Source organism: Poromitra crassiceps (assembly GCF_964638095.1).
Source record: "Poromitra crassiceps genome assembly, chromosome: 13".
NCBI lineage: Eukaryota > Metazoa > Chordata > Actinopteri > Beryciformes > Melamphaidae > Poromitra > Poromitra crassiceps.
Window position 1 is genome coordinate 31,477,988 of NC_139644.1, and position 26,214 is coordinate 31,504,201.

Sequence of the window (26,214 nt, forward strand, 5' to 3'; positions counted from 1 at the left end):
CATCAGCCTTACTATATCTATTTAGCAATAGCCATTTGCCTCCAGTGGGTGGCGGTAATATACCATAAATGAACAGACAGAGCGCCTGGGACCCGGTCACAAGACAGGACGCCAAAGCAGCTGGTGTGGATGTAACATGTTGGGGATGGGAGGATCCCCACTTCACCCTGAGGCCCTAATACATAACATTACATTAGAACATGATGACAGAAGCCCTGCTCCTCCATGCTGGACTAACTCCCCCAGTTCACACTGAAGGTCAAGGGTCACTCACTGACAACAAAAATCAATGCTTTCTAACATGAATTGTCGATTGTGATAATTTTGGCTCCATTTATTTACAGCGACTTGTGCTAGAGAGTGAACAGACTCAGCACCTATTATGATAAGTAAATAAATGTAGTCTCTTCTCCCTTATATGCCACATCGGTGCTATTACCTGGCTGTGAACATAAAGAGTTTTGTTATGCTTGCTAGGTATTTATGATTTATGGGACATTTGGCAGTGGCACAGTAATAGAACACCATGCAGAGATCCCCCCGCCTGATAAGTAACAGGATGGCAGCGGTACAAAGAAGACAATGTTTGCACTTCACGGGATATTTGCATTTAGTGTAGCCAGAGACCAAAAGTGACTTCATTCCTACAAGGATATCATGACAGAATATGCTAAATCAGTCCAATGGTTAAGCTCTGGAAAGCTTTGGCTTTGACAATTAACTTTGGATAGCAGATTCACCTATGACCCTAAATCGGGCCTTCAGCAGCCACAAGGGTAAACCTGGGCCACTGTGTTGCCCCATGGGGAGTGGAGGAAAATTAACCTTTGCGTGAACTCACGTTTGTGAAAGAACCTGGGTGATAATGATAACTGTGTCTCATATATCAGACACCTGTACAGGGCCTATAGATTGGTTCCATGAAGTCATGCTTTATGGATGGAGGATTTCACACTTCCTCGTGTACATGAGGAAGTGAGATCGTCTACACAGGTTAAAGTCCAGTCAACTGCTGCCCATCCATATCATGTCATTAGCAGCAATAAACAGGCTGAATTAGACCCAGAGTTCAAACTAAGGGAAGGAGTCAATTATAGTGTTTGTTGTTTCCGTCTCCAGCTGGAGTCACAGATGTCCCATGATCTCCAGCAGAGGGCGAGGCCTTCACTTCACATGTGAATACTGTATCTCCATTCTCCTGGGGATTTGAGCAGTGTTCAAGAAATCTGTGTGCAAAGCCCTTTCTCTTCTCCAGGCACACAAGTGCATGTACAAGTGCATGTACTGCCCCCAAATAAATTGCATTTCTTTAACCTCCCCAAAGTCTTCTTTTTGATTGACCACAAATGCCACTCATGAACAAACATATCAATGTCCCTGTATATGTGTGTGTGTGTGTGTGTGTGTGTGTGTGTGTGTGTGTGTGTGTGTGTGTGACTGCACTATTACACATTATAGACTATATTAGAGGGCCTCGTCAGGTCACCAGCTCACACGCTGATAATAATCTTCTCTGCACAAGCTGTCTTCACTTGCAAAACCCAAAAGCTTCTTAAGTGTGTGTGGAGCGCTGGGTTTTCACAGCCATATTGACTCTGTTCTCAAGCGCTCTGGTGGCACCATATGGCGAATGGACCAGTCAAACCTGAATGGGAAAACACTGTGGCATAGCCTGTGCTTATAGGCTTTGGACTTTATAAAGGCTTCCAAGAATGATGGCAGAGCGATTATGAGTATTCACAGCAGTCGATTTGTACACATATTTTAAGGCGGATGGAGGGGTCTTATGAAGACAAATTATTTGATAGTGCAAAGCCAGCGTGGAGGGTATGGGACCAGCTGTTTACACTTTTGTTTATATTGTGACAGCACAAATGTAATTCTATATCAAAAAGACATGCGTATTTGGGTGTCCGGGTAGTGTAGATTACCTGCCTGCTAACACGAGGGTCGCAGGTTCGCGTCCCCGTGTTACCTCCGGCTATGGCGGGGGGGTCTGTACAGGCACGATTGGCTGTGTCCTGTGGGTGGGAAGATGGATTGAGGGTATGTGTCCTGGTCGCTGCACTAGCGCCTCCTCTGGTCGGTCGGGGCGCCTGTTCGGGGAGGAAGGGAACTGGTGGGAATAGCGTGATCCTCCCACGTGCTATGTCCTGCCGGTGAAGCTCCCCGGTGTCAGGTGAAAAGAAGCGGCTGGCAACTGCACATGTGTTGGAGGAAGCATGGTGCTAGTCTACGGCTCTCCCCAGATCGGCAGCGACCGGGGCAGCAGGGGGAAATTGGCCCTGGAGCCAATGGAAGCCCTTGGCCTTAAGATTTATGATCTTTTTTATTTTTTGATAACGTTAGATATAACATTATATAGCCTATAAACATATTGTAACAAAACAACAAAAAACATGCACGTTAGGGATATAGGTATCATACACTCCTGCAAATGATGCCCTGCATGGCATGTATAGAACAAAACAGAACTAAAATGCCAGGAATTTAATTCAATATAATTGGTTGTGGTTGTGGATTATACTATTGTGCGACCAAACTGTGTACTTGGGGAGCGCACACGCAGCAGGGCACATGTACTGCATGTGTAGGTATAGGGGCCCATGGCAAGTTTGTGTCCAGGGCCTGTAGTCATGATAATCCGTCCATGCCGATAGCTCTTTTAAACGTGGACCGGTGACAATTTTGTGAAATGGGTTAAAGTCATATTGGGAGAACTATTTTCAGACGGCAGTTTAATGTCATTTGAACAACTGATAGAGAAATACCAACTTCCAAAACAAGATTTTTTTTTTATCGCTTCTTACAAATAGGGGACTATATTACTAAGAATACAACACTATCTCACCCTGAGATATCTGCTATTGAAAAAGTACTGTTTCAACAACCAGGGAGGATGTCCCTTAGCTTGCTATGGTGTAATGCGTGCCATGTCTCCTACTGATACACAGAGGGTTAAGGGGGTGTGGGAGAAAGAATTGTCAGTGACTATTGATGAGGAAGCATGCGAGGATATTTGGAGTTATGCAAAAAAGATATCCATCTGTACTCGAACAAAGGCATTTAGAATTGTACATAGAATGCATATTTCTCCTAATCAGACATTCTTTTGACTTCCCCTTTTGTGTCTCAAATGTAAAAGTGAAATAGATAGGCTAATTTAACCCATTGCCTGTGGTCATGTCGTAAAAACAGAAGTATTGGTCTGAAGTACTGTGTGAAATGGAGAAGGTATTTGATAGACTTCGAAATGGATCCAATGTCATTGATTCTGGGCCTCCCAAGTGGAAATGTAACTACTGTGGCGAACAAGAGATTGTAACATGTAACCAGTGTTGGGCAGTAGCTTGCTACAAGTAGCGAAGCTACATAGCTTAACTACATTTCTCAGTAGCTTGGTGGTAGCTTCACTACATTTGAACCAAGTAGCTTTTTCAGTAGCTAAGCTATTTATAGACCCAAGTAGCTTGTAGCTTCCTGCAAAAGCTACAAGCTACTCACCAGAGAAAATCCATGAGCAAAGCATGCAGTGGAGATTTCTGCTGCGGTTTGGATTAAACAGGAGGAGACATTGCATGTCAAGTGTGCCAGTGTAGCAAATAAAGCACTTCCAGTTCCATTATGACGGACAACAAGTGTTGTCTCATCATTGCTTTTTAGCATCCTTGCCTCTCTTGCAGCAAGACCTCGCACTACTCTGCCTCTGATTGGGTTGGGTTTAGGCAATGAAGACTGATGATTGGTTAAGGGTGGGGCAAATTATGTCATGTGCTGGCGAAGTCACATCAACAACGAACTTTGAAAGGTGGCAGAGCCCCAGAGGGAGCCACTGGCAGTGATGAAGAAGACGTTCAGGTTTTATTGTCTGTTTTTGAATATTGTGCCAGTGAGAGTTTCAGTGTGTTTTATAATATAAACAATCAAAATAAGATTTTTTTTGCCTGCCTATTTGTTTGGTGGAAAGTTGTTCTTTGACATGAAGTTGATTCAATGTGAGAAAAAAAGTAGCTTTGATGTAGCAAGCTGCTTTTGCCATGTTGCTCGTAGCTTAGCTTGCTACATTTCACTGGGGATAGCTTCAATGTAGTTTAGCTATATTTAATCGAGAGTAACTGAGCGCTTAGCTTATTACATTTTCCAAGTAGCTTGCCCATCACTGCATGTAACATCCTGTATGATGCCTATTGATCTGAGCTGTTTTTGTTTTGTTGTTATTGTTTATGTCTGGATTATTATTATTACTGTTTTATGGGAAAATGAGAAAATTCAATAAACATCTTGTAAAAAACAAAAAAACATGCACATTAAGGGATATAGGTATCATACACTCCTGCAAATGATGCCCTTAAAGGCGCTGCACTGCGTAGTTAGAATGGATGGGTCAAATACAGATAATAGTCAAGTGTAGCCTAACATAGACATACTACAGTAAACGCCTTTGTGCTCTAAGTCCACCTAGTCACATTTTATTTGGGCTTATGTGAGAAGACACACAAAGTACTTCCTCTCTGACGGTTATAATTAATTTGACGGTTAACCTGCCACTTCCACAACAAAATTCTAACTATGGTTAATCTTGACTTGACATCCCGTTGAGGATGATGTAGCCTGTTAGAGTGAGACTATATGGGCTTTATATATATATATATATATAGTATATATAGTCAACAACCAATTAAAAAACATGCAATAAAATGGCTCACACTTATTGATTAAATTATCTTTGTGCCATAAAGAGGGATGAAAGGGGGATGGTTTTTGACAATGTCCCCCCCCCCCCTCCCCCCAAAGGGGATGGCATCCCTCCTCAAATCGAGTATTCATCATAAAATAAAATAAAAAATGCCAGGGTCACCAGTGCTCAAAGGTAGCCATTGTGCAAATGTTTCACCAGGTTAAATTTGCTGTTAAAGGTCAGAAAGAGGATGAGAGAGGCACTGGGGCAGACTCTTCTACAACTACAATATATTCCTTCTGATAGGACTAGGAGAGTAGGCATTGATTGACCGGTGTCTGCTTAAGGCATTCTGTGACAAAGACAAAGGAGAGGCAGACTGCAGAAAAGCGCTAAGTGCTACACAGGAAACCATGTCAGTATCTGGAGCAGACGGTGCAGCAGACCGTGGGATAACTGGGCTGCAGCAGCCAGCAGCAAACCGCTACACACACACACACACACACACAACCCCGGGGCACGAGGGATCAGCTTCCTCTTCAGCGCTCCTTCAGATCAGCTGAAGCCCGCACGCAGCCGCCACCTCCAGTCAGGGGCTTTGATTTAAACAGGCTTCTTCTTGTGTGTCTGGGTTTACGTCAAACCATCGTCTGACTCACTGCCACAGAAATGCTGCAGTCCCTATGAATCACACTCTTGTCAAAGGTGGAAGAGGTATAAAGCCTGCAGCCTCCCTGGACATCTTCACATCAGAGATGAAATGATTTAATGTCTGTTTGAAACCATGAAGCAAGACAGGAAATTGGCAAGATCACTTATGATGTCAAACAGGATGAACCCCTTAACTCCCATTCCTGGTAGAAACACCAATGACAGACTGCACAGAATGATTTTCTCATTTTTTAATAATTGCATTTTATTAATTGAAAACAAAAAAACAAAAGAAAAAAACAAAACCAATGCAAATTAAAAAAAGAGCAAAAACAAACAAAAAAAACAGTATCATTAGATAAGAGAAGGCGACAGGAGACACTTAAATAAGAATAGTTCCATGTTGGTAAGGGCAAAGGTGAAAGAGGGTTGATGTAGAAGGAGGGGGTGGCGGGGCATTGTTTGATGGGACAGGTTGGATTATGTACAATGTTTCTCACTGCAGGACTGGCGCGCCCCATGAAGGGAGGGGGCTCAAAGCAGCAGGTCGGAGACACTGAAACACCAGAGAGAAAGGCACTATCCAGAGAGAACACGAAAACAAAAGCAGAAACACAAACACGGTAAACACACACAACGGACCAGACCAGAAATCAAAATGTTTAACAAATAGAAAAAAAGAAAAAAGTGCTTGACCACACATTGGGGGAGTAGGGGAGGGGGAGAGAAAAAAAAACTTTGAACATCATATAAGCTGATCTCTCAACTTTGAGCATAAAAGACAATCTCTAATTTTTTTCTGAACTGTTGAATCTGTGCCAGCTGCAGGAGCACACTGGTGATTACACAATGTGATTATCGAAACTCCGCCTCTTTGCTACGTGCAGGTATAGCCAGGAGGAGCGGGCTTGCGTTATGCGTGCATGTACTGGATGTTGTGAATATGGATGTTAAATACCTGTACGCATTCTCATATATCTCTCTTCACAAATGAATATTTGACACCATTACTAACTCGGCATGTCTTGGAAATCCCTTGCGTGGTTGTGAAATTCAGTTCTCCGACCTTGCTTCCCTCATGGTAAGAATGTCTGTGGACTCAAGTCAGCTACAGTCACTGCCCAAGAGTCAAATGGCTGCAATACATATACATTGGCGTGGAAAAGGTGTCTGACCTTTTGGCGGGGCTTCCTAACAACAGCTCTTGCAGCATACATGGCTCTACTTGCTGCTCGACATTTTGCATCCCGACAGGCTTGGTTTCTTTTCAGAGAGCAAACTGACTTTTCCTTGTGTTACAGACAAGAGAAATCTTTTCAAATGGAATTCATGATGCCTTAAATATCATGCTATATTATCTGAGGGCCCTCAGATAATTTCAGAAAAAAAAAAAAATCATACTGACAATTCAGCACATTCTAGAGCTACTAGGTCTTATCCAGACTAACAAAAAAATTGAACATAATTTACAAATGAAAAAAAAAATACAATTTGTGATGAGAGGTAAAACAGACAAACACATACAAATATATAATATATATTCTTAAAAAATGGATTCTCTCTATAGTTGATTTATTTATACAGCCCGGGGCTGAGGTACAATGCTCACGTGCCAATGATCTTGGACATGGAAACTTATTGTAGATGGCAGGCATCATTTTTTTCCTATTTTTTTTAAACCATTTCTTCTTTTTATATTTTTACTTGTATTTTTTCGTTTCTTTTTTTTAAAACAGAGTTAGGATTTATCGTTATTTCATTTAGGTGATTAAACACAACATGCGGCAAAGAAAAAAACAAACACAAAAGAAAAGGCAGAATGTTAAGAAGTAAAGGAGAGGACAGAAGCAGCTGTGGGGAGTTCCTAGCGGTAGAATCATCGTTTTATCTTCACGGTTGGTGCACTACGCTTAAGTTTCTCTGCATTTAGATTTCCCTCAATGACAGTTCAATCCCGACCGAGGTATTCACTGGGGAGGTGAACCATCTCAGTACAAGTCAAAGTGGATTTTGCTCAGCTGCCACCCACACACAGTGACGCCTCCGACAGCACTACTCCATTCTTTCTCATCATCTCTCTTTTAGCGATTTGCGTTCTTCCTGTCTGCTCCTCTTATCGTGGGATGGCGGGAGAGGGGCGAGTGGGTGGTTGGGGGTTGGATGGGGCTTGATGAGATCAGGGACGATGGTGGTGGTGGTGATGATGGTGATGGTGGTTGTTGTTGTTGTTGTTGTCGTTTACATGGTCTGACTGTTTACATGTTCCGGTTGACAGGTGTGACGTAGTTACGGGGGAACATGCCCGTTTGGCCGTGGCAGCCTCCTTTCCACCAGTTGGGGTCAGAGTTGTCCAGGACTTGGATGAAGTCGCCGCGTCGGAAGCCCAGCTCGCCTTCCTCCTGGGGATCAAAGTCAAAGAGCGCCTGCACGTACGTGGGATGCTGTGCAAACAGACAGAGAGAGAGAGAAAGAAAGAAGTGAGGAGGTGTGCTACTGTCATGTCAAAAGAATCAACTGTGACCTTGCAGAACTCAACCCACGTAATGTCCCGGGGTTAAGCAGGCAGAAAAATGATTCACTATTTCTAACTGTCAAATGTCAACAGAGATTGAGGAAAAATTCTCCATAGTCTGACTCACAGACTTAAAGGAGAATTTCTGACTTTTTCAACCTGGACCTTATTTTATTCATTTATTTTTTTATGTATATCTAAGTAGAGGTCTTCACGGGTCTACTCGGACCCTAGGACCCGGGACCCGACCCGAGACCCGTACGGGGCCGGGTCCATATTTCTTATGGTCAATTAAGGTCCCCACGGGCCCGGGTCTATTTATCCTTATGTGTAATAAGAGTGGATCCGAGAAGACCCGTGATCAGCGCTGATCACGAGAGAAACGCATCAAAACAGCGCACGTGAGGCTTGTTGTCACAAACTGCAAGTAAATCCATAGAGAAAATAAGTAGCAAAGAGCGTTCCCATCTGCAACGAAAATTACATTACTTCCTCGCTTACATGAGGCGCATGTATTGTGAGCGCATGGGTACACATGCGTCTCAGGCAAACAAGGAAGTGATTTTCGTTGCAGAGAGGTAACCCTCTTGGAACCAGCAAGAGTCTTGCTGGTTCCTCTCGCTATGGATTTACTTTGAAAATGACAGTTTCCCGTACTTTGGATTATTATTTGATGATCGCATGGTGAGTACACAAGTCACAACATGTATGTGATTGTTTCTAGCGCTGTTGTGTGTGTTTTGGGGCGAATGAACGGCGGTAGCATAGAGACTGCCACTGTACTATCTAACTAGCGTTAACAGTAGCAGCCCCCATATTTCACTGTGAAACGCACTTTCTAATGCACGCACAGTGAAGATGTTGGCGGCGTGTCCCTTCGCATTTAATGTTAGCCATGTGGCTTTTCAGTCATGCATCTGCATGGGTCTCAGATTTCTAATAATAGACGGGTCCACTCCGGGTCCGGGCACAAATGTCCCGGGTGCATTAGGGTCCGGGTCCGTGATTTTGGACCCGTGAAGACCTCTATATCTAAGTAATGTGAACAGAAATCTTTGAAATTGGTGCATATTGACGAAGATCACTTCAGTTGGCCGCCGCTTTTCCCACATGCCCCCACTGCACTAAACAAGCTTGTTTTTTTGTTTTTTACCACTGACAGGATCAGATTATTCATGACATTCTTATAGAGAGATATAATTTTCCTTCCGATTGATCCAAGTCTCGTGAGAGTCTCGCTCAAGTGTCACGAGAGTTGCGTTGTTTGCTGGAAGTCGGCTGTTGTGGCGAAAGCGGTCATGTTTCTTTGGGGTAACAGATAGCTAGCTCAGCGATTCCAAACCTGCAAGTGGGCAGCCAAATCATGACACAGTTTAAAAACAACAACAACCCATAGATCTTCAAGTGGAAAAGGTTGGGAACAGCTGGCGTAGCTGAATGATTTGGTATGTTATGGCTCAATGTTTATCGAGGCATTTGAATTCGATGGCCGCCCGTATTTATTTGAGCCAGAATAATGTTATGCAGAATACAGATGACAAACTGAAGAGCGGGGGCAACGGGAGCTTCTATCTCGACCAATGGGACGGACAGCAGGCAGAGAAACGCTGCTGCAAGCTAATCCACGCATTCATTTTCTCTCTCTTTTACAAGAACAATCTGAGCCTACAAACAAAAGACAGTTACTGAGTGCTGCTCGCTGGTCGGCTCCAGGTGAATGTGACGTGCTCTTGAAGAACAAAAATGGATCCAGATGAAAAAGCAGCAGCTTTCTTCAGGCACTAAACTCACACAGAGTTCAAGGGTTTAAATTTAAAAAGGCTTTATTTGCTAGGGCATCCAAGTTAAAAAATCTACTTTGCCGACCGGTTTCGACCGCGCAGGGTCTTCTTCAGGGCGTGTAGGCCTTTTTATATGAAAATGTTTAAGATTATAACTTTAAATCAGGATTTTTAAAATAAAGTCAGAATGTTTGAGATTAAAGTCAGAATTCTCAGATTAAAGTCAGAATTCTGAGGGGAATATATTACAAGTGACATCCCTGACGATGTCACTGATGATATTATCGATGGTGTACCGGAATTTGAATGTCTAGGGTCCCTAGATTTTTGTGACAACAAAATCGGGTCACAAGCCAAAAAAGGTTGTGAACCTGCATTAAGCAGTTGGTGCAAATCCTTCCTTGTTGGATAATAATAAACAGGAACATGTTAGAAAATGGCATGTTGCTTTCATTCATTCTGTGATATGAGTTTGCAGGGTGGTGATCTGATGAGTCAGTTATTTCAGGGGAGGGAGGCCGGTCTGACGGTTGGGAGGGACCAGGGAATGTCTCTGCTGTTAACTATTACACAGTCCTTAGTGGCTAAAGTATCATTCACTTCTGTACAGGATGCCATTGCTTACCTGGGTGACCTGCTCGATGTCGCGGAGGAAGATTTGCTGATTGCGCGATACAGAGGTGGAGCGGTGGTAGTCCACGAGCTCATTCAGAGAGTTAAACTTGACCACCCACAGGAAATACTTTCCGGCCCCGTCACGAAGGACCTTGAAATGCTGGACGTCATTTCCAAACCTGCAGACAGTCATAAAGAGGAGAACTATGAGCTGACCTCTGACCTCCCCACAGAGATATGGACAGATAGAACTATGAGCTGACCTCCCCACAGAGATATGGACAGATAGAACTATGAGCTGACCTCCCCACAGAGATATGGACAGATAGAACTATGAGCTGACCTCCCCACAGAGATATGGACAGATAGAACTATGAGCTGACCTCCCCACAGAGATATGGACAGATAGAACTATGAGCTGACCTCCCCACAGAGATATGGACAGATAGAACTATGAGCTGACCTCCCCACAGAGATATGGACAGATAGAACTATGAGCTGACCTCCCCACAGAGATATGGACAGATAGAACTATGAGCTGACCTCCCCACAGAGATATGGACAGATAGAACTATGAGCTGACCTCCCCACAGAGATATGGACAGATAGAACTATGAGCTGACCTCCCCACAGAGATATGGACAGATAGAACTATGAGCTGACCTCCCCACAGAGATATGGACAGATAGCGACATTAGCATGACAATGGACACGTTTTCCTTTTGGTAGCTAAAGATAGTTGCTATGAAAGCGTCGACTCGGCTCACACATTTAAATAAAAAGGTAGTGAGACATTAACCACTTAGTCATGGCTGTGACAGACTGGCAAGCGTATCATCAAATGAATTAGTCACGCCTGTGCCAGACAGACAGACTTATTCATTACTAGCTGGCCAAGTGGAATAAGGACAATCCAGACAATTGCTAAGATCAATATCTGAGTAGCAACTTTACATATGACCTGCAGCGACCCGCTGTGTCTTTTGGGAAGGTTGGAACGAAGAAAGACGCAGATAAGGGGAAATGGACACTATAGCTGTATGTGTCAGCTAAACAATGCACAAGAGGGAAACACCAGTTGAAATATGGGACTAGCCCAGTACTGGAGGAGGAGCTGGTGGCTAACATACAGCACACAGTACTGGAGGAGGAGCTGGTGGCTAACATACAGCACACAGTACTGGAGGAGGAGCTGGTGGCTAACATACAGCACACAGTACTGGAGGAGGAGCTGGTGGTTAACATACAGCACACAGTACTGGAGGAGGAGCTGGTGGCTAACATACAGCACACACAGTACTGGAGGAGGAGCTGGTGGCTAACATACAGCACATCAACAGATTATGGACAAACCCTCGTCAGCAGAGGGCAGCACCACTGAGACTTCAGGAGAATAAGGAAGTGGCAGTGCTGATGATGCAGGGAAGTACCAAAATATGGAAAATAAGGTATTTCCTCCATTTGTCCATGGAAGGATGATGTTGAATTTTATTTCTAAAAAAAGTACAAAAGTGTTGTGTCAATCATCTTTTCCTGTGACTGGTGCACTTCTTACTTCACAGAGAGGGAGAAGTCTCCCGGCGCACTCTCGCTCTCTCGAATGAGGAAGGCCCCGTCGTGCCTCTGTTTGTTCAGCATCTCCTCTGCTTTGGCCCGTGGAATCTTCCCAAAGAACCACCTGGTGGAGATCACAAGACACATATGGGTTCAAGTCAACACAAAGCCAGCCCCATAGTAGCCTTTTGACGCATGTAAACCTGACCCCATAACTTTTAGCCAGAAATGCGAACAGTTGCTGAGAGACGGTGGGGGAAATCACAATATTGTGAAAAAATAAAATAAATACTAATAAAAGGCATGGTGGGTGGGGCTAGTTTACGGATTCAGACATGCTCTGAGATGACGTTTCAGATGAAGCCGTCTGCACTGATCAAACCTTTTAAGGCTGCAAGCAGGGAGGGAACATAAACCACGTTGAGTGTGTGTGTGTGTGTGTGTGTGTGTGTGTGCACCTGTACTCTGCATCCTCTGTGTGTGTGTGTGTCAGGGACAGATACCATGAGTGATAAACCACAAAGTTCACCAGCCTTTGTCACTATTTTACCAGTCAAATAACATATCAGGAATAGTAGGAGCAGGACTATCAAATACTCAGTTACCTGCCAAAGAGGCTGCTAGAACAGATACTCAGTTACCTGCCAAAGAGGCTGCTAGAACAGATACTCAGTTACCTGCCAAAGAGGCTGCTAGAACAGATACTCAGTTACCTGCCAAAGAGGCTGCTAGAACAGATACTCAGTTACCTGCCAAAGAGGCTGCTAGAACAGATACTCAGTTACCTGCCAAAGAGGCTGCTAGAACAGATACTCAGTTACCTGCCAAAGAGGCTGCTAGAACAGATACTCAGTTACCTGCCAAAGAGGCTGCTAGAACAGATACTCAGTTACCTGCCAAAGAGGCTGCTAGAACAGATACTCAGTTACCTGCCAAAGAGGCTGCTAGAACAGATACTCAGTTACCTGCCAAAGAGGCTGCTAGAACAGATACTCAGTTACCTGCCAAAGAGGCTGCTAGAACAGATACTCAGTTACCTGCCAAAGAGGCTGCTAGAACAGACACTCAGTTACCTGCCAAAGAGGCTGCTAGAACAGATACTCAGTTACCTGCCAAAGAGGCTGCTAGAACAGATACTCAGTTACCTGCCAAAGAGGCTGCTAGAACATATACTCAGTTACCTGCCAAAGAGGCTGCTAGAACAGATACTCAGTTACCTGCCAAAGAGGCTGCTAGAACAGATACTCAGTTACCTGCCAAAGAGGCTGCTAGAACAGATACTCAGTTACCTGCCAAAGAGGCTGCTAGAACAGATACTCAGTTACCTGCCAAAGAGGCTGCTAGAACAGGGCAGCATTTGTCTGCTGTTCACTACATTGATGTGACTCTAGAAGCTTAGCCTGTGACAGCTGCAGCAGCCAGGGAATAAGAGACAAGGCCTGTGGTGACAGGGGGGGGTACCCTGATAAGAGCAGGGCTCTGTGGTGACATTATGAGGTGCTGGGGGGGGGGGGGGGGGGGGGGGTACCAGGGTACCCCCTGATAAGAGCGGGGCTCTGCGTGTTGATTGGTTGGTTGGTTCGTGTGTAATGCTTTTTGCAATGCATGCAGCGCTTAGGAGAATGACTCCACGTGTCCTTTAGGCTGCACTGAGCCCTGACAGCACCATACAGTATATATGGGAAATACAGCGTGTGGTGTGCTCGTACATCACACAGCGGTAATACAGCAGAAGTCAGCGTTTCTTAGCCCTGCTTCATCGGGTCTGTCCATTAAAGAATTAAATATTCTGTTCTGTGACTCTCGTAGACAGTGAGCTGCCACAGCACACCGGTTCCTAAGGAGCAGACAAAAACAAATGAAGGAGCATTATGTGTGAAAATATTCCATCAGATCTGTCATTCTTTTTCACTTTCTTTTTTTAAGCTGGCATACCTTTATTTATGTTTAGGAGCATAACATGCGACTGAAACGATGGCACTGTGAGAGAACCCTGACAGAGAGTGAAAGATGCAGAGAGACAAATGGAGGGCAGAGAGGCAGAGCGAGTGAAAGCTCTTTACTTCCTTTAATAATTAAAAAGTACAGCCGGCCTAAAGATGACATCTTGGCTCCGCCTCCTTTGGCACGTAAGTGAAAATCAATCATAAAATGACGAAGTCCTAATCCACTTTGCATCTGTGCTGCGAGGCCGGCAGCTCTGAGCACAGTTCAGCTCAGTTCCCTGTCTGATCACAGTGATAGCACAGCAATTCATGGAGCCAAGGAAACACCAGGCCCACATGGAGACAGGCTGGCAGTACTGAGTCACTATCTGCTATCGCTACAAAAATACTCTTCTCACACACACACACACACACACACACACTCGTACGTACGTCTGATGGGGAGCGCTCTTCTCATACTCCTGCTAAAATTTGTAAAATTATCACAGAGTGCTAAGCATTAGCAACAAGCATTAGACCAGGGGGTTTTCAAAGTGGGAGGCAGGCCTCCCCAGGGGGCTCCAAACAATTTCAGGGGAGGCTCAGTGAATGGAAGTGAAACAATATGACATTATTACATTAGTTATCAAAATGAGATCACATAGAATAGCCGAAATAGGTGTGATTTGGTGAAAGAGATAGTTCAGAGATACAGTAGGAGGGAATTTTAGTGTGAAACAAATAAATAAACAAATAAATGCCTTCAGATTTATTGTTTTTTTATGTATTATTGTATGTATATTTTGATGTACCAGAAAGCGCTCGATTCCTAGGCTCGCGGACGCATACGCATACGCAGCACCATACGCAACTCACTGATGACATCAGTGAGTGACTCGGAAGGCTGACTGACTCACAACCCCGAGGACAAATGACGTCATCAGTGGCCGGCAGCGAGGGCTTCCCCGACTGAGTTGTCCAATTGGGATTTGAAATCCCTCTCCTAGGGTGGTGAGATATAATCCATTTTGCTTGTTCTTTTACATGAATTTGATCTTTTTCACTTTGTAATCTTTTTATTTCTCTATGCTCTTTTCTTTAGTCTATTTTATTATGTAAAGCACTGCCTCTGTGTATGAAATGTGCTATACACATATACGTGCCTTGCCTTACGGTCCAGCCACAGTGATCAGGAGGCAGTGATGTATGGCTGGAGTTTGTCCTGGTCTGCATCGGCACGTCTGCTATGAAGTGCCACCAGGCAGCACCAGTCACACACACAGCCCAACAGACACACACACAAGTCTGCCATACACACTTGTGTGTGTGTATATTCATAGAGCCATACTGTATTGCTCCAAGGCTCACTGCTGTCTGTTCGTAAATGGATCTTTTCCATTTAACAGGAATTTGGTCAGGAATCAGGATTGGCTAATGCAGCGGCTTCCAAAGTCTGAGACTGTGGGCCCCCCCTCACTCAGACAAAGCTTGGACAACCATACCGTTGACTGCAAGTGAAGAGGGGCAAACAGGGACTCTCCCACAGCAAGTCCATGCTGTCTCTCTCCCACAACAAGTCCATGCTGTCTCTCTCCCACAGCAAGTCCATGCTGTCTCTCTCCCACAACAAGTCCATGCTGTCTCTCTCCCACAAGTCCATGCTGTCTCTCTCCCACAACAAGTCCATGCTGTCTCTCTCCCACAACAAGTCCATGCTGTCTCTCTCCCACAGCAAGTCCATGCTGTCTCTCTCCCACAACAAGTCCATGCTGTCTCTCTCCCACAAGTCCATGCTGTCTCTCTCCCACAGCAAGTCCATGCTGTCTCTCTCCCACAGCAAGTCCATGCTGTCTCTCTCCCACAGCAAGTCCATGCTGTCTCTCTCCCACAGCAAGTCCATGCTGTCTCTCTCCCACAGCAAGTCCATGCTGTCTCTCTCCCACAACAAGTCCATGCTGTCTCTCTCCCACAACAAGTCCATGCTGTCTCTCTCCCACAACAAGTCCATGCCGTCTCTCTCCCACAACAAGTCCATGCTGTCTCTCTCCCACAGCAAGTCCATGCTGTCTCTCTCCCACAACAAGTCCATGCTGTCTCTCTCCCACAACAAGTCCATGCTGTCTCTCTCCCACAACAAGTCCATGCTGTCTCTCTCCCACAAGTCCATGCTATCTCTCTCCCACAGCAAGTCCATGCCGTCTCTCTCCCACAACAAGTCCATGCTGTCTCTCTCCCACAGCAAGTCCATGCTGTCTCTTGTAATTGGTTGCCACCTTAGGTCTACCGGCTGTATATTTCACTGCTACTCAGCAAGTTTTGCATATTGTCACACTTTTATCAAGTTTCCCAACTTCATTATAAAAGCCAAAGTAGGTCTACACACTTGTGATTTATGGGTGTTTGGTTATTCTCTCTCAGTTGACATTCTGGACAAAACAACAAGCACATAAGTCCATTAGGCAGAGAAGCATAAGAGGGGAGGGGGGAGTCTTTTTTGAAGCAAAGGGATGGGCACATGGACTGTGGGTGCTGCTGGGCTAGATGCACTACATGATGAAATAGGTAGAGCCTGCACACTGTATGACTAGATGCAGTACATGATGAAATAGGTAGAGCCCGCACACTGTATGACTAGATGCAGTACATGATGAAATAGGTAGAGCCCGCACACTGTATGACTAGTTACACTTCTTTATTCATGAAAATGACAACGTTTCCATCCGGGGTGGATCTTCGTCTGGTCAATCATTCACTGTGAACAACACTGGCAGAGAGACAAACATAATGTATGGACTTGAAGTGAGAGAGAGAGAGACAAGTACATTAGGCGTTAAAAGAGAAAATGAAAACTAGCTTAGTGCTAGTTTCAAGTTCGTGTTTTCGTGTTCTATATCTTTGAAGTTGACCAATATAACAACTAAAGTAACAAACCCACATCATCACATAATTGAGACCGTATCTGCACTATCACCCTACAAAAAAAAAGTCTCCATTAACAATAGTAGTTAGTGGCAGGCAGCCCAGGATACAACATGGCACCCTAAGTTGTTGTGTAGAACAGAGAGGTCCAGTGGATGATGCACAGCTCCAGCTGGCACAGCCCTCCCTGCCCTCTTTGATGTGGTTGGGATGAACGGCATCCTAAAGGCCTGATGAGGAAGTCACAGGGCTGAATTTGAATTGACCTCAAAACGACGAGACAGGCGGTGATTAACAGCTCAGCACACCTCTATCTGCACATGGACATGGATTAGGGATATATGCCAAAACAATCAAGAGTCTTAGAACTGCTGGAGTATCATGGTCTCCTTATCAAATCTGTCACTTCAAATTAGAATAGTCGAACAAAGAGGAATGTTTACCGTAAATTCCGGACTATAAGACGCACCGGTCTATAAGCCGCACCTTCAAAGGTGACTATTTTTTTCTTCTATAAGCCGCACCGGTCTATAAGCCGCGGGTGTTTTGATGTTTAATTACCATATGTAAGGCTTCGTGCACAGAGGGGATTGTCGGGAAAGAGATGGCTGTTTGGGGAAGGTTTTTCTTAGTAACACTAGATGTCGCCAGTCTCTACACAAACATTCCACACTCTTGTGGCTTGGAGGCCCTCCAGTTTTTTCTGGACAAAAGAGACGTTCCAACTCCTCCTACTCAATTTATGATTGAAATGTCTAACCTTATTCTAACTAAAAACTATTTCCTATTTGAAAATGATTTTTTCTTACAGACCCAGGGTGTAGCCATGGGAGCGACCTTTGCCCCAGATTTTGCGAATTTATTTATGGGTTATCTTGAGCATCAACATATCAATCCTAACAATCCCTTTGACTCCAATCTTATTTTTTATCGACGCTATATCGATGATATTTTTTTGATTTTCAGGGGGTCATCATCTGAATTGAACGATTTTTGTAAATATATGAATTCCTGGTCTGATACAATTAATTTCTGTATGGAATTCAGCCCCTCTTCTATTCATTTCCTGGATACTCAAATTACTCTTTCTGACAGAGTGCTTTCCTCCACTCTTTATGTGAAGCCCACAGACAAAAACAGTCTTCTTCATGCCAAAAGCTTCCACACATCACCATTGAAAAAAAGCTTACCATATAGCCAGTTTTTGCGCATTAAGCGGATCTGCACACAAGCCTCTGACTTTGAGTTGGAGGCGAAGAAATTATACGACCAATTCATCTCAAGGGGCTACCCTGATAGCTGGCTTAAACCTGCTCTATCAAAAGCTCGTGCCTATATTCCACCTACAGGGCCACCCAATCAGAAAAATCGACCTGGTAACTTGCTTTGCTGCACCACGTACAGCCCTTTGAGTAAGCAAATCAAGGAGGTAATATCTAAGCACTGGCATATTCTCTCTGCTGATGTCGTGGGTCAAAGCCTGTTTTCTAATTTGCCTTTTTTTGTGCATTCCAGAGCCCACAACGTTCGTGACCTGCTGGTACATGCGGACACTTTTCATGCTGGACAAAGTAGGAGGATTGACGGCCCTATTGGCTTCTTTCCTTGCCTTCACTGCACTTCCTGTCAAAACCACAGGAAGGCCAACTCTTTTGTCAGCCATGTAACTAAGAAAGAATTCAAGATCCACAAATGTATTTCTTGCCATTCTGTTAATGTTATTTATCTACTTATTTGCCCTTGTGGACTTCAGTATGTGGGGAAAACAAATCGACAGCTCAGAACCAGAATCAATGAACACAGAAGCTCCATCCGCAGAGGTGATATTAAGTCACCTGTAGCTCGACACTTCCTGTAAGCTAAACATCCAGCCACTGCTCTGAGATTCTGTGGCATTGATAAGGTCGACCCCAGTCGTAGACACACAGATCTAGAAACAAAACTTCTCCAATGTGAGAGCAAATGGATTTTCAAACTTAAAACTGAACAACCTCTAGGGCTGAATGAAACTTTGTCTCTAGCCTGTTTCCTCTAGGCCTCTGGACGGTGTCTACATGTACCAGCGTGTCCCTATGTCCTCCATGGCTCCTTCCATGACTCTGCCTCCCTTTGTTTTTCTCCATTGATGAGTGTATTGTGGCAACCTTGGCATATTTGTGGAATTCTCTTGTGATTTACAGTTATCTATTATCTATTGTTTTTTGGTGAAGAACCTTATTTTCAGCTGATTGACAGTGACCTGACTTTGTCTGGCTCACATGCAATCAGCTGAAAGCTGATTGATTGATGGCACCTGAGCAACATGATGTACCTGCCTGTCTATTTAACCTGTCCTTGTCAGACCTGTATGTTAGTAGCACTGATGATAGTCCTCGACTGAAACGTTTGCTGCCTTTTAAATCCACTTTTTCTTTTGTTGCACTGTTTTGTCCTGCACTATGTAAAATAAAGTAAGTCTTTTTTGCTTGATCTCAGCCTCTGGACCTCCTCTGTGGCTTTTTTAGCCCTGTTACATCTGGTGTGCGGGTACTCTCTTTGACCTCTATTGTTTGGGGAAGCTCCCATTTATTAACATTTCAACAAAACAAAAGTCAGGTCACTAATCCCCAGACAAAATCACACATTGTGGTATTTTTTGTTTTTTTTACAGTGCACACAGTGTCCGCGGTGTGGTGAAAAGAGGGCAAGAGAGGAAATTAAAACAGAAGTGGATTTATAGTTAGAAAAAGTGCTAAAGAAGAGAGAATTCCGTTTTTTATTTTTTTATTTTAGTTACTCACAGTACTATTGACCAGTCCAACTCAAAAGATATTCGGCAGTTTCACTTTGAGCTCTTGTTCCGCCGCTGGGCACACAGTGTCCGCGGTGTGGTGAAAAGAGGGCAAGAGAGGAAATTAAAACAGAAGTGGATTTATAGTTAGAAAGAGTGCTAAAGATAGTCCGGTCTGGTTATGACGAGTCTCGCTGGGTACAGTACGCCAAAGCGATATCCATTGACTCGATGATGCTGTTGTATGTTGCGCGTTTCTGTTGCACCAACGCGGAGAGGTCCTGCCGGACGAAAAAGCGCGTACCCTCCCAGGTGAGGGGCTTCTTCCCCGCAGCCTGGAGGATGAGTTGACGGTCGGGCCAGCGGAGTAGGCAGATGAAGATGGCCCTCGGTGGCAGGCCGGGGTCTGGACGTGGCCGAGGCGCCCGGTGTGCCCTGTCCACCTCTGGTGGTTTCTCGCCTTCCTTCAGGTCCAGGATGTAACACAGGATTTTGCCACGAAAGCGTCCATGTCACCAATCTCAGCTCCTCTTTTACATTGATCAGGCGAATGTTATTTCTTTTACTCCTGCTGATTAAGTCATCAACCTGCGTGTGCAGGGTTTCGATTTTGCATTTTATCCATTTTCGGACTCACTGTGTTGTTTTTGTCCTCCAGTGCGCGGATGCGCTTTTCCGCATTATAAACTCTGTTCACGGTTGCCTTAGTTTCTTTAGTGAGTGAGTGGATGGACTTCTGCACGTTTTCAAACTTGTTTTCAAGCTGCTCAAAACCTCTGAGCGATGTCGGACTTAATCGATAGTGTTTCACGGAGTAAAAGTTTAGCCCAAGCGTGTATCTCCAGCCTCCAGCAGGTGAGTCATTTCCTCATTCATGGCGTGATTGCTTCGTCTTTTTCTTTCTGCTTACCTGTGTTGTGTTATGTTATGTTATGTTATGTTGTTAAAAGAGGGCAAGAGAGGAAATTAAAACAGAAGTGGATTTATAGTTAGAAAGAGTGCTAAAAAAGAGAGATTTTTTTTTTTTTTTTGGAAAAAATCCATAGATAAGACGCACCGTTATATAAGCCGCAGGGGGCAAAAAAGGCCAAAAAACGGGAAAAAAGCCGCGGCTTATAGTCCGGAATTTACGGTACTTTAGATCGATCACGTCAAAATAAATACATCTCCCAAGTGAGTGCAGCTGCTAAGCATGCCGTTAATGTGCTACATCGATGTTTACATAGATCCCATTGAAAGCTGCATGTCTTTTACCAGCAAATCAATTCATGTATTCATTTAGTTTCAATGTGCAGTTTAAACCATCTGAGCCATCTGACTGATCCAACACGCATCACAACCGTGCCGATAATTCCCATAAATGACAGCTACCCATGCAGTGCTAAGGTGCTATGCTACCCATGCAGTGCTAAGGTGCTATGCTAATCTTGTGGTAAGCAGGGTTACCAGCTAGTTAGAGATCTTCGGGTTTTGGTTTACTCCCCATTTATGTTTGTATGACGAAAACCTTGCAGTCACTGCAAATGCGTTGCCAATCTTGATATAAAAGCTATCATAGCTTTGAGGACATTCACTATAATGATGATGAGAGGTTCAGTGCTACAGATGGTATGAGTCACAGATGAATATTGATGAATACTGAACCTACTGATGCGTCATCATCATGCCAATAACCCTGGTAAAGAACCCCCACCAGGGCACCACCGTGCTAGGCTGTCCCGCTTCATGCTCTAGCCCAGTGCTGACCAATTTGGGGCCCGCGGGCCAAGTTGTTTTGGCCCGCCACAGATTTGGGGGAAAAAAAAATCCCCCTTAGTGCTAATTTACTTTTATTTATCCTGGTTGCTACTCCACCCTCTGCCGATCTGGGGAGAGCCGAAACTGGCTCCATGCTTCCTCCGAGACATGGGCAGTTAGCCAGCCGCTTCTTTTCACCTGACAGGGGAAGCTTCACCGGTAGGACATAGCACGTGGGAGGTTCACGCTATTCCAACCGGTTCCCCTCCCTCTGAACAGGCGCCCTTAACGACCAGAGGAAGCAAGTGAATTTTCTGCCTTTTCTATCGCTTGTGACGAGAGCACAGATATAGCCGATTCTGCACAGTTGTCTGTGTTTTTGCATGGCGTCATTGAGGATTTTGAAGTCTCACAGGAGTTGGCTGGACTTGAGACACTTTCAGGTACCACAAAAGGAACTGATATTTCTTTGGCAGTGGAGCGAACCAAACAGATAAAAAGTAGATTATTATATTGAAATGTTATTTTAGATTTAGAATGTTAATTTTCTATAAAACACAATACATTTTAATGTAATTCCACAACGTTTATTTTTGGCCCTCGGCCCTCCACCCAGAGGGGGCCTGCCCTGCTCTAGCCCTTCTGCCGATCTGGGGAGTTGTACACTAGCACATGCTTCCTCCGACACATCTTTTCACGTGACACAGTTTCACCGGCAGGATGTAGTGCGTGGGAGGATCACACTATTCCAAACCACTTTGGCGCCCCGACCGACCAGAGGTGGCACTAGTGCAGCGACCAGGACACATACCCTGCATCCAGCTTACCACCCGCAGGTACGGCCCAACTGTAACACGGGGCTCGAACCTGCGACCCTTGTGTTGTTGGTAGGCAGGGAATCTACTGCTGCACTACCGGGACGCCACATTCCCCATTGCTTATAGACAACATCACATTTGAAAGTGAAGGTATGCCCTCCAGTTTTAAAGGGTTTGATGCAGACAGTTTGTATCTATCTGATGCAACAACGTTGTTGATCATATCTAAGCAGGCTACTTGTGTACCTGCATACTTCCTGCTTTTAAAGAATGGAGAGGATCAAACTTGCATATAATGTAGGAGAAAAACCACAGACAGACAGCCATTGGGACAGGAAGACCAAGCCCACACCCACAATCACATGTGATAGTGAGCAATGTTGCAATAAGCTCAATATTCAATTAAAGCCTAAGAGACCCGATAATAGGCACAATAATACAGAGAGAGCTAATCTAGCACTGTTCTCTCACACACACACACACACACACACACACACACACACACACACACAATATACTTACGGATGGGCCTTCATCTCTATGTAGTTCTTGGGGATGAAGCCATCTTTGCCGTTTAGCTCTGCCTTGTACCAGTTCTGATCGCACTCTTCATTTAATACCTGGTGAAGACAACACACACAGTGTCAGTGTGAAGACAACACACACAGTAGCTGTGTTTCCATTACAGTTTTTCGCAAAATAATTGCGATATTTCTACAACTTCGACAATGTACAATTGCGACTTGTAGGCGTTTCCATTGAAGTTGAGTTTCGCAATTCCCGTTACCAGCAGCTGCCACAGTACGCAAGCGGATCTGCCCCATATCCCGTCCCCTGCATGCTCAAATCCAACCAATGGTCAATGCAAATCACAACATGAAGTTACAACACATATAAACGAGCCTGATTATCAATTCAAAAGAAAATTAGTTGCAAAATGTTGCTGGCTGCGGTGAATGCAGTGAGCGCGACAGGCAGAGGAAAAAAGCCTAATAGCCTAGCCTACAACTGGTCTGATTTAGAGATGGAGGGGGGAAAAGGCTGATTTGGTCAATAATCACAATTTTGTGTAGCTATTATAATTATAACACTGCACCTGAAACGTGTGTAATGTATTACTCACAGTCACTGTATTCACTTCAGTCAGGAGCACGCACCGCACCGGTGTGTGCTTGCTTTTCATCCCTTATCTCGCGCTGTGCCAAATGCGCGCACACAGGCAGCCTGTCACCATGGACCGATTTCTGCCATTAAACATTATCTATTTTATATTTATTTTGCATAACACTCGTCTTTCTGCTAGCGTTGCTTCAAAGTTTTCCATTGCTGCGGAGGTTTTGCCACGGCTTATCGAACCGTTTCTTCCTCATTTTTCGCTGCTTTTCCAAAGCAGAATGGGTCACATGACGTGCTAATGCGAAAAAACTGTTTCCATTACACTTTTGCGATAAACTGCTATATCGACACGTCTGAAAAACCACCTCATGAGAGCGCAAAAACGTTTTGCGATATTTGGGAGGTTTTTCGAAATTTACGTGTTTCCATTACCCAATTTCTATTGCGATATTTAGATTTTGCGCATTTATGAGGGTAATGGAAACACGACTAGTGTCAGTGTGAAGACAACACACACAGTGTCAGTGTGAAGACAACACACACAGTGTCAGTGTGAAGACAACACACACAGTGTCAGTGTGAAGACAACACACACAGTGTCAGTGTGAAGACAACACACACAGTGTCAGTGTGAAGACAACACACACAGTGTCAGTGTGAAGACAACACACACAGTGTCAGTGTGAAGACAACACACACAGTGTCAGTGTGAAGACAACACACACAGTGTCAGTGCCACAAGAAGAAAGAAAGAAACAACTCTCCTAACGATACGTATCGAAGATGTCATAGATCAACAGTGGTTCTCAACGTGGGGTCCGGAGACCACCAGGGGGTGAAGGGGTTCCGGAGGGTCCCCAGAAAATTGATGACTTGTTCAACCTCAGCATTATTTAATTTACGAGAGGTTATGTAGGAGAGTGAGCGTTTTGATCATAGTTTCACTGTTCTCTATCTACCTACAATCCAAACAGTTAGTCATGGATTAGTGTAGAAAATCATATCAAACACAAATATTCTCAGATTTGGGTCTGAGAGAATCAGGTCCGTGGCCATAATGTGGACTAAATTATGGGTCCTCGATATGCAAAAGGTTGAGAATTATTGGTTTAGAGACACAACTTTCTATATTTATATTTGATTTACCTGCAATACAAGGAGGGTCAGAGACATAACAGCGTCCCTGACAGTAGATGTGACAACTCAAGTTAATACTATGACCTTAGAAGGAACATGTATGATAGAGATCTGCAAGGTAATACTGAGAAGTTAGGAAACTAAGCAGAGGGGAAAGGCAATCTATCTCATCTCATCTCATGTGCAGTGGTTGATTTAGTCACAAAGTGTTTCTCCCACTCAGGAAGGTGACTGATTATTTCCCCCCCACTTGAGGGGAAAATTACCCTTCTCAAATGAATGCCTCTCTTCACTCAATGTGCCTTTTCATTCATTGGAGTGAACAGACTTATGATTTTTATGGTTCAGATTGACCAGTTTATAGCTCATTGTAATATTAATTTCAACAAGGTTAACCAAGGTGAAATTAAATATATCATGTTATTTTTAAATGTATAAAACATGTCTCATGGGTCTTTAAAACAAGGTTATGAATTATGTTGCTTTACTTTGCGACGTTCATCATCGTTCAAATTTGGCTGGTGGCTTATTAACATAGGGTCCTGTGATGTGATGAACTCAAAATGCTAAATAATAAAGAAATATTTCTGGTTTCCAGGGACTTTAAGACAATGACAGAATGTATAGCCCCGCCCCCTTTTCGATTGCAAAAAAACTTATATGACTATTTTGGTCATGTTGTGGTGTGTTACAGTCCGGCTCAAGGATGTGACAAATGAGGGGACTCCTACACACCAAAGCAAAAGTTAAAGTAACAATTTATTAACTAAAATGAAGGAAAAATAACTATACAACACAAACTACTACATTAAACAAACGAACAGAAGTTACAGAAGAGAAGGTGCATCAGTGAGGAGGGAGAGAGACTGAATGGTCTGATGGTCTTCTCAAGCCCAATGAGTGCACCGGGCCCAGGTACACCCAATCAGCCTATAACGACTCCAACACCAGGCTCCTGGAAGACGGGGCCAGAAGAGTGGGAGGGTAGTAACAAAAGCTAAAATCTTATCAGATGTGGGACCCTGGGACAACATCTTATCAGATGGGGGACCCTGGGACAACATTTTATCAAATGGGGGTTCATGATCTAATTTGTTTAGGGGTTCTTGACGTAAAAAAAAAAGCTTGAGAATCACTGACTTACGTAGTAGGTAAACATTTGTGTACAGGATACTTCATAGCCCGAGAGCTCAGGCCCGTAGCCAGGGTTTGAGAAATACCGAGGTCATTTTAGCGTGGCGTGGGGGGTCCAGGGGGGGCAGTGGCCCCTGGTTAATTTTAAGAGAGAGTTTAAAATTAAGAGGCTAGATCTAGAAAGAACTACAGACATCATCTTAGATAATATCCTCTTTACTGTGCTGTTGCTTTACAATGATACAAAAAATAAATGTCATAATATATATTCTGCATACAGGTCACATATGGCAGAATACTGCTCAATTAAATACAATGGCCCATCTACACAAACATCACTTACAGGGGAGTTACTTACCCATTCACTTCAATAGAACTGTCCCCAAAGTCTAGCCCCAATGCAAAATTTGAATGTTGTCGTGAGTTATGTCTCTTCCTTCTATATATCACAGCACACAGAGAGGAAGCAAATTGTTGCATTTCTGATCAACTATGTCATATACCATGTTATTTATGAGGGCTTTAAAACATCAACGACAGATGAATAGATCTGGGGGCCGGGGCTATTTTTCTAAAAATAATAATAATAATAAAAATAAATATTTTTTTGTTGTTGAAAATACCGAGGTCATGACCTCGGTGTCCTCAATGGTAGCTACGGGCATGCAAGAGCTGTCAAAGTGCTTGCAATTGTGTTGTCAGTTTCTAAACGTGTAAAAATAAAAGACAAAGATATAAAACAAAGAAAAGAAGAAAAAAGGGACACACAAAGTATTGTGGAGGAAAAGGAGTGTGCAACATCCTTCCTGAGCGCTGTGTGTTGGCACTGGGCAGAGAGGGAGAGAGCGCTGTGTGTTGGCACTGGGC

General features: G+C 44.1%; 1 protein-coding gene across 2 annotated transcripts in view; it reads right to left on the reverse strand.

The window, feature by feature from the left end:
• Positions 1 to 5,647: 5,647 nt before the first annotated feature.
• Positions 5,648 to 26,214, reverse strand: part of grb2b (growth factor receptor-bound protein 2b) — a 59,463-nt gene continuing 38,896 nt past the window's right edge. For both annotated transcript variants that reach the window (XM_083648503.1, XM_083648504.1), the window contains exons 3-6: positions 22,483 to 22,580; positions 11,793 to 11,915; positions 10,248 to 10,416; positions 5,648 to 7,770 (exon numbers count right to left, since the gene is read on the reverse strand). In XM_083648503.1, the coding sequence (XP_083504629.1) occupies positions 7,585 to 7,770; positions 10,248 to 10,416; positions 11,793 to 11,915; positions 22,483 to 22,580 (576 nt within the window). In that variant the 3' untranslated portion in view covers positions 5,648 to 7,584. The remainder of the gene's footprint in view (positions 7,771 to 10,247; positions 10,417 to 11,792; positions 11,916 to 22,482; positions 22,581 to 26,214) is intronic.